Source organism: Octopus bimaculoides, chromosome 8 (genome assembly GCF_001194135.2).
Source record: "Octopus bimaculoides isolate UCB-OBI-ISO-001 chromosome 8, ASM119413v2, whole genome shotgun sequence".
NCBI lineage: Eukaryota > Metazoa > Mollusca > Cephalopoda > Octopoda > Octopodidae > Octopus > Octopus bimaculoides.
Window position 1 is genome coordinate 87,477,660 of NC_068988.1, and position 10,191 is coordinate 87,487,850.

The 10,191-nt window shown below is 40.0% G+C and overlaps 1 protein-coding gene across 1 annotated transcript in view; it reads left to right on the plus strand.

Annotated features, from left to right (window-relative positions):
- The window catches only part of LOC106880430 (glycine dehydrogenase (decarboxylating), mitochondrial), a 98,875-nt gene that overhangs the window by 13,352 nt on the left and 75,332 nt on the right, over positions 1–10,191 (plus strand). The window contains exon 3 of the mRNA XM_052970245.1: positions 6,419–6,497. Within this exon, the coding sequence (XP_052826205.1) occupies positions 6,419–6,497 (79 nt within the window). The remainder of the gene's footprint in view (positions 1–6,418; positions 6,498–10,191) is intronic.

Below are 10,191 nucleotides of genomic sequence, written 5' to 3' on the forward strand. Positions count from 1 at the left end.
ATATATATATATATATATATATATATATATTCATATAAGGGCATTACTACAGAAAAATAATAATATCCTTTTTTGAATTTATTAATCAAATATATATGTATATATGTATGTATGTGTATATATATATATATATATATATATATATATGTATAAGGTTGAGGAGGGTATTGGATTTAACCAAACCCTGGAGGATACGGGTAATACCGAGTAAGTGCTGTATACCGACTAGTTTGCCCCAGTCGTTGTATGAACAGGGTTGGGTATTATAAGTCGTGTATTAAAAAAAAAAAATTTCCAATGTCTTGTATACAAAACTACGTGGATGGACTGGTATAATTTATGAGGTGTCGGGTAAAATGCCGTGCAGTATGTATTATCTCTCTTTCTTAGTTGTGAGTTCAAATTCCTGTCGTGGTTAAACTTTGTTTTTCAACCTTCACCCTATGGTCGATGAATATAAAGTACCAATCAAATACTGGAATTTTTAGCGTGGTGCTATACTTCTGCAACAAATTGTTTATTTGTTCAAGTTGTAATATTTATGTAAACAATAGCATAATGTTTGTTATGTAAACTACATCCTATTTTACAAATAAACACCTACAAATTTGGAGATACTAGTTGTTGTGTGGTGATGGTGGTTATTGCTGGGTTAGTAGGTAGAGGTGATAGCGAAGGGTGGAAGAGATTGTGATGTTGGATAGAGGTGGGGTAAATGGTGGGAGTGGTAGTAGTGATTGCTGTTTGTGGTGGTAGTGATGACGGATAGTGGTGGGTGTTATGATATTGGATAGGGGTAACAGTAAACAGTAGGAGTGGCGATGGTGGTGGTGATGGCGTGCTGGCAGAAATAATCAGTATCAAGAATGTTTTGCAGCAGTTGTTCTAAATCTTAATGTTCTCATTTCAAATGCCGTTGAAGCCACCTTTGCCTTTTATTCCCACAGGGTCGAGGTAAATTAATAAAGTACCTGTCATATACTCAGGTCAATGGTCTCTGCTACTCCCATCTCATCCTGCCTTGCAATAGCCACCTAATCTGTGGCCCCTCAAACATACCAACTTTCATTTTCTCAAAAGACAAAGTAAGAAACTTTTTGCTAAATATTTGAAACGGTCACTGTCTCAGTGTTTCAACTTATGTTTCACATACTATATGGAGTGCCTTGGTCTTACCTTGATCACCCAGCTCCATGTCGAAGAAGTAAGGTAAACTTTCTTCACAAAATCTGTGATTTTGTTTTGCTGCCTAGTTAAAGTGTAACATCCACAAATATAGTGGGGCTGTTTTTGCATTTTCTTCTTTCACAATTGGCCATATTTCTGAAATACAAGACAAATATTGAAGCCAGTTGTCGCTTGGGAGAAGCATTTTCAGAATTGTCAATAGTTATAAAATAAGCAAATGCAGATTTGTGATAGCAAAGTTCCATAAAGAGCATACATATCATAAAGTTCTTTCTACTGTTCTTTGACTATGCTTGACAAAAAGTAACCTTGACCCATGTGACCTCACAATTAGAACATTAAGGGCACATTCAAAATACCAATTTTCATAAGAAATAGTTAAAGGTTAAAAAAAAACATGTCTCACCTGGTTTGCAATGTTAGTCACACTAAATCAAGTACAGCTTGGACACATCTGCAGGCAAATTCCACAAATATGAGACATGTATGATGTCAAGGACAGACATCTAAAACTGGTTAGATTGAAAATAAAGCTGTTCAAGTTTGATGCTTTTTATTTACAGAAGATACTCAAGTCATGACTTGTGTTTTCACTTTTGTAGGTATATTTACAGTAAATAATATTGAAAAACTTTGTTTTCAAAGTTACGTCAAGCTCCATACATGGGTCTACATTTGATGAAGCTAAATCTATGAAGCTAAATAATAGAAATGTTGAAAAATGAATATTTGAGTTTGTAAAAATCTTAATGTAATAAAGCAAACTGGATTTAATTTTTGAAATCAGCATATCAAAATTACAAAGAAACTTGTCTTCAACACCAGACAATAAATCATTATATGCACCTTTGTTGCTGAAGCTCCCTAACATTTAACCCTTTTGATTCCAACTTGCATGAGACTGCACTTGGGACTGTGGTACAAACTTCCTGTTTAACCCTTTAGCATTCAGATTAGTCTGTCAAATGTAATGCTTATTTATTTACATTGTTTTCAATTAATTATGAATTATCTCGTAGTTTTGAGATTTCAGTGATATGACTGTGCGGCGTCATGTAAAAGCGCCTGTGCAGCGACACATAAAAGTGCCCATGTGACATCATGTAAGTGTGGTGGCATGTAGAAGCACCCCTGCAGTGCCACACAAAGTGCCTATCTGGCATCACGTAAAAGTGCCCATGCAGTACCATGTAAAAGTGTCCTTGTGGTGCCGCATAAAAGCACCCAGCACTCTGTAAAGTGGTTGGCATTAGGAAGGGCATCCAGTCATAGAAACCATGCCAAATCGGACTAGAATCTGATGCAGCCCCCCCCCCCCAGACTGCCAGCTCTGGTTACACTGTCCAACCCATGCCAGCAAGGACAACGAATGTTACATGAGGATGATTGTTTATTTTTAAAATGACAATGTAGGGTAGGTGTGAGAGGCTGAACCTGGCCAGTTGGAATAAAAATCAGAGGGAATATTTGGGCTGGATATGGCCAGTTTGAATGCTAAAGGGTTAAAGTGATTTAAACTAAAACCTTTCATCAAAATTTCATGTTCTGTTCCAAACACCAGCTTGATTGTGACAAGACTGCTTTACTAAATTCTTCTGTATTTTTAAAATAGATTGTAACAATGGCAGTATATTTCAAAAAGCATCCAGTCCACACTGTAAAGTGTTTGGCATTTGGAAGGGCCAGCTGTAAAGAAAAAAAAAAAAAAGCCAAAACTGATCTCGCCCATGTTTGTGCCATTGAAAAAGCACTCAGTCTACTCTGCTGTTGGAAAGGGCATCCAGTCGTAAAAACCTTGCCAAAACAGACACAGAAGTCTGGTGTAGTCTTCTCCCTGGCCAGTTCCTGTCAAACCACCCAACCCATGCCAGCATGGAAGGCAAATGTTTAATGATGATGATGATGATGATGATGATGATATAAGGGTGAGTTAGAAAGTAATGCAAATTTTACTTGCATTACTTTCCAACTCACTCTCATATTTCTATATTCTTTTATCAATACTCAAAGCATTATAATCTATTTGGTTTATAATGATTTGTAGTATATTGTCTTGTGAAGCTTGACACTCTCTGTCTCAATGTTCAGTTTTGTATTAACAGTTTGAAAGACAAGTGGTTTAGTGAATAGCATTAAAACATTTGTATACAGCCATTATTTTCTATCCTGAAACTTATCATCATCATTCAATGTCTATTTTCCATGTTGGTATAGGAGAGACAGTTTGACTGGGACTGGTAAGCCGGAGAGCTGTACCAGACTCCAGACAGATTTGGCTTGGTTACCACAGCTTGATGCCCGTTCTAATGCCAAACTCTCCAAGAGTGTAGTGTGTACCATTTATGACTCACTGGCATGAGTGCCTTTTATGGTTGAATCAAGGAGTGGCTGTGAAGTGCAGGAATGGCTTGCTTACAAACCACATGGTTCTCGGTTCAGTCTCACTGCATGGCACCTTGGGCAAGTGTCTTCTACTATAGCCTCAGGTCAACCAAAGCCTTGTGAGTGGATTTGGTAGATGGAAACTGAAAGAAGCCTGTCATATATAATGTTTGTGTGTCTGTGTTTGTCCCCCCCCCCACCATTGCTTGACAACCGATGTTAGTGTTTACATCCCCCCGTAACTTAGCGGTTCAGCAAAAGAGACCAATAGAATAAGTACTAGGCTTACGAAGAATAAGTCCTGGGGTTGATTTGTTCGACTAAAGGTGGTGCTCCAGCATGGTCACAGTCAAATGACTGAAACAAATAAAAATATCTATCTATACACACACACACACACACACACACACACACACACACACACACACACACACACACATTGAGCTGTTCTACATCACAGTTGCTTGTAGAAATAATTTCATTGTGACAAATTCATAATTTACTCATTAAGATCGATGAATAATGATGCAGTTTTATCTGCTTGCCACAGTAACTTTATCATCATAATCATCATCTTTAATGTCCTTTTTTCAATAATTGCATGGGTCAGGCAAAATTCATTGAGGTGGAATTTCTATGGCTGGATGCCCTTCCAGTTGCCAACCCTCACATGTTTCCAAGCAACATAATATTTCCCCAAAGTCTGACATGCTTTTCAGAAACAAATGATGTCAAGACAAGTGTACTCTCTGTCTGTCCTCTCTGTGTCTCTTTCTGTCTGTTTCTCTCTACCACACACTCACAAGGCTTTGGTTGACCACAGGCTATCTTGGAAGACATTTGACCAAGGTGCCATGCAATAGAACTGAACCTGAAGACAGGCTTCTTTCAGTTTCTCTTTATCGGATCTAGTTTCAGTGCTTTAGTCATCCCAGGGGTATAGTAGCAAACACTTGCCCAGCTTGCTATCATCCACAAATAAATCACCTGCTGCTTCACAGATAATTCTCTGGTCACTCAACATTAGCAGAAACCAACCAGCTCCTTCTGATCATCCTTTTTACATATGCTTTACAATGCCGGCATGAGTTACATGATGTCTCCCCATATGTCATAATCCCATGTCATCTGATATGCAAAACAGCAGAGAGAACCCCCACTAATCTCTCTGTAAAGTGTGTCATACTTTGGCATGGTTTTAACAGCTGGATACCTTCCTGACACCTGATTATCTGCAGTTTATTATGCTGTGGTACCAGCACCACAGGGTGCTGGTACCGCAGGGTGCTGGTACCACAGGGTGCTGGTACCACAGGGTTCGTGTCATTTTGAATCCTTTGCACCCACTAGATGTTGAGTTTTCTCCTTAACCCTATAACATTTCAACCAGTCATATCCAGTCCAAATATGCTACCTGTTTTATGTTCTACCCAGCCTATCACACCTACCCTTCAATGCCATCATAAAATATATAATCAAACTTTTGAAGCTACTTCAAAAGCTTGTTATTTTGTAGCATCAAACTTTTGAAGCTACAACATAATGCGTGATTCATTAAAAAGAATTTGAATGAAAAAGAAGGGTTAAGCATGTGAATTGGAAACTGTCCATTTTCTTCCATTTTTGTCACTTTCCAGTTTTCACATCTGTAGACTCAAAAGGGTTCATGTTATAAGAAGGAAGAAAACAGTATATATAAGGGAACAAGAGTCTCTGCAGTGGACGGCATTGGATAATGAAGTTCATTATATAATTTCTTGTTACCTTATCATATATAATCTCTCTTGTGTGTGTGTGTGTGTGTGTGTGTGTGTGTGTGTGTGTGTGTGTGTGTGTGCGCGTGTGTGTAGCTGTTGTAGAAGTCAGTAGATAAAAACTGAAAGGTGGTAAGTGTGAACATGTGTGTGTGTGTGTGTGTGTGTGTCTCCATGTGTGTGCATTTGTGTTACCTTGTCTTGACATTATTTGACAATTGTAAATGAGTATCCCTATCATAAAGCAATGTCCTTCACTGTGTACCCTCCATGGAAACATATGTCTAGTCATAGAGTAATATTACCATGCTTGATAACAGGTGAAGGCTGGTAGCAGAAAAGACATCTGACCATAGAAAATTTGCTTCAGTGATTTCTGTTTGACCCTTTCAAGCATGGAAAAGCAGACAATAAATAAAACAACAGCAATAGTGAGGAGATGATGATGATGATGAATTTAGCAATGTAGGTAGCTATCATTCATGTGTATGATGGTTTTGATGGTTTGGCAGCACATACCATGTTCTTTACTATTGCTTTTATGTTCCTGTGTAGTCTCAAGCAGATGTTGTCTTCCTCTCAGCTTTCTTGCTATTGACCCAGAAGCTCATCTAGGATAGGGTAAGTGGAAGGAGGCACAACTGCTACCAGCATCTAACTCAGTGGTTCTCAACCATTTCTTTATCAACGGACCCCTATGATTACTATTCTGTTCTGATTGACTTCCGTTGCCATTTGATGTTTCGAAACTAGTTTTATAGATACTTCTTTCAAAACACCCATCGTGTTCATCACGTTTTAACTTGTGTAGGTTGAACTGAGCAAGACATGTGAGAAAAAACCCTAGCAATAAATACATCTATAGCAACATTGTTTCACAGGCCCTTAAAATAATACTGAGGACCCAATTTACTATTTTGTTCATGTAGACCCCCAAAAATCTTATATGGACTCCGATCGAGAACTACTGATCTAGCTGGTACTCATTTACAGCTGAGCAGACTGAGGCAAGAGTAAAGATGTAGTACTGTATAGATGCGATCCCTGTGGTGTTGTTGTTTTGTATTCATTTCATTACTATTTATTGTTTGCAGGATATGGATTCTTTCATTGGCAAGACAATGCCTGCATCAATACACTTTAAGGAAGATCTCAAACTTGACAGTCCTTTAGGTGAGTCTATTGTGTTACTGATTTTTAATTATTAAATCATGTTGTTTTTTTATTAACTCCAAGCCAGTCCTGATCAAAGCAAAAAAAAAAAATTTTTTTAAATCAAAGTGTTCTGGCCATAACCATTCTCACATTTTCTTTTTTTACTATAAGGTAACACAGACAACATTTACTCAACAAGTTCTTCTCTTTTAAGGCAGTAAGACTTGGTCGGTTGTTGTTTCCAGCAGGCTGAGCAACTATCTCTTTCTCTTTTACTCTTTTACTTGTTTCAGTCATTTGACTGCGGCCATGCTGGAGCACCGCCTTTAGTCGAGCAAATCGACCCCAGGACTTATTCTTTGTAAGTCTAGTACTTATTCTATTGGTCTCTTTTGCCGAACCACTAAGTTAAGGGGACGTAAACACACCATCGGTTGTCAATCGATGCTGGGGGGACAAACACACACACATATATATATACATATACATACGACAGGCTTCTTTCAGTTTCCGTCTACCAAATCCACTCACAAGGCTTTGGTCGGCCCGACGCTATAGTAGAAGACACTTGCCCAAGGTGCCACTTAGTGGGACCAAACCCAGAACCATGTGGTTGGTAAGCAAGCTACTTACCACACAGCCACTCCTACGCCTATGTGGAGATTCAATGAATAATTGTGGTACATTTCCATAATCCATCTACATTAGCTACATGAGGGGGTGCTGAAAAGTTCTTGGCTTTGGGTAAAAGAAAATACAGGAGGATCAGTTAATTATGATTTTATTCAACATATTCCCCTCTCAGATTCACACACTTATTGCAGCAACCCTTCAGTTTTTTTAAACCCTGTAAAAGAACTCAGAAGGTTGGGCCTCCAACCAAGCCTTTCACAACACCCTTAAAGCCAGGAACTTTTCAGCACTCCTTCATAGTTATCTAGTTTGTATTAACCCACAACTAATCCTTACTATTACTTAAACTAGCTATCATGTATGTGTGTGTGTGCGCACACGTATGTGTGTAATCATCACCATCATCATTTTAACATCCTTTTTTTCCATGGATGCATAGAAGAATGGCTGTTAAAATGTCTAAGAAAGTATTTGTTGAAGTAGATTTCCTACAGCCAGATGCCCTTCCTGATTCCATCCCTCACTTGTTTCCAAGCGAAGTAATATTGTTTCTACATGCCTGCACATGTGGAAAATAAGAAATGAACGACACTGCTTGTATGTTGGTGATACTTGTTTACAACTATTACTTGATGTCAAGATGAAGAGGCACACTCACACACATACCTACATATATATATATATTTATATATGTATGTATGTATGTATGTATGTGGAGGTGCAATGGCCCAGTGGTTAGGGCAGCGGACTCGCGGTCGTAGGATCGCAGTTTCGATTCCCAGACCGGGCGTTGTGAGTGTTTATTGAGCAAAAACACCTAAAGCTCCACGAGGCTCTGGCAGGGGATGGTGACGAACCCTGCTCTACTCTTCCATCACAACTTTCTCTCACTCTTACTTCCTGTTTCTATTGTGCCTGTAATTCAAAGGGTCAGCCTTGCACAATGTGTCACGCTGAATATCCCCAAGAACTACGTTAAGGGTACACGTGTCTGTGGAGTGCTCAGCCACTTGCACGTTAATTTCACGAGCAGGCTGTTCCGTTGATCGGATCAACTGGAACCCTCGACGTCGTAAGCGATGGGGTGCCAACAACATGTATGTATGTACTGAGTGTTCAAGCTAAATTTGACAGTTTGCATCAAAGGAAAAGGAAACAATATCCCATTCAAAAATAAAGGATTTTTTTTTTTAAATAAAAAAATATCAACCAGATTATGGCTGGAAGATATCAGTTTACTCAGAGAAGCTGCCCTCAGCTTCCACCACGGCCTCAACACAGCTCTTGAACTTTGCACATGCATTCTTCACTCTGTCCCTGAGACAATCTTCTGCATCTACTTGATCTGGGTCATCAGTCCAGCCTTGGTATTGTAGGCAAAGTATTTGGAGTCTTTCTCAACCATACCCCACACATAACAATGCATGAGATTACAGTCAGGGGAATTAGGAGGCCAGAAATTGGGGTTGAAGTCATAGAAATTCGCCAACAACCACTCATTCCAGATGTATGACAAGGAACTAAATCCTGTTACCACACATATGGCCTCTCAGCAGCAACCCTCTCCAACTAGGGTTTGACCACAATCTCCAGCAGCTTCATATAGCCATCTGAATTGACCCTAAGGCTCTGTTCAAAGATGTAAGGCGGAATTGTGGCACGCCGATGCAATCAGAACACCTGCTGTATCCGTTTCTGTTGGCCACCGTTTTATAGTCTTCATTGCAGCTGTCCAAGTTGTCTTAAGCCTTTTTGATGTTCACAGAGCATTGATCAGCAGTAATGATGCTGGCATTTTGATACCAAGCATGGATCATCATGATACAAGTAACTCTTTTCCAATATTCAAATGGCTTCCAATCCTCCATGTCAGCTAACATTTTCTCAACTACAACTTTAACCTTTCAGCATTCAGATTATTCTGTTAAATATAATGCATATTTCTTCGTAAAAGCACCCACTACACTGTCGGAGTGGTTGGCGTTAGGAAGGGCATCCAGCTGTAGAAACTCTGCCAAATCAGATTGGAGCCTGGTGTCGCCTCCTGGTCCACCAGTCCTCAGTCAAATCGTCCAACCCATGCTAGCATGGAAAGTGGACGTTAACCGACGACTCACTCTTTAAAGTTGATCCTGTATCATCTTGTAGCTTTAAGATTTCAAAGCCAGTGCCCCTGGACTGGTTCTTGTGCGGGTGGCACATGAGATGCACCATTTTGAGCGTGGCCGTTGCCAGTACCGCCTGACTGGCTCCTGTAGGATTTTCGAGCGAGATCGTTGCCAGTGCCCCTGGACTGGCTTGTGCGGGTGGCACATAAAAGACACCATTTCGAGCGTGGCCGTTTTCGTGCGGGTGACACGTAAAAGCACCCACTACACTCTCTGAGTGGTTGGCGTTAGGAAGGGCATCCAGCTGTAGAAACTCTGCCAAATCAGACTGGAGCCTGGTGTTGCCATCCGGTTTCACCAGTCCTCAGTCAAATCGTCCAACCCATGCTAGCATGGAAAGCGGACGTTAAACGATGATGATGATGATGATGATGATTTAGAATGACATTGCAGGATAAGTGTGAGAAGCTGAATCTGGCCAGTTTGAAGATAAAACAGGTAGAATATTTGGGCCAGATATGGCTGGTTTAAATGCTAGAGGGTTAATCTTTGTACTCTCCAACACTGTTGACTGTTAACCAATACCTCAAGCTGTTCCTGAAAAAAGGAGACGTAAAAGCAATCATAAAATGTAGCACAAAGACCCTGTATGTATGTATGTGTGTGTGTGTGTGTGTGTGTGTGTGTGTACGTGTGCGTGCATATGTGTAATGGGCTTCTTTCAATTTCTGTTGACTAAATCCACTCGCAAGGCTTTAGTTGGCCCAGTGCTATTGCAGAAGACACTTAAGGTCCTGTACTGTGGAACTGAACCTGAAACTGTGTGGTTGGAAAGCAAATGTCTTAACCACATGACTATACCCATGCATGCACACACACACACATGCACACACACACATGCACACACACACATGCACACACACATGCACACACACACACATGCACACACACACACATGCACACACACACAT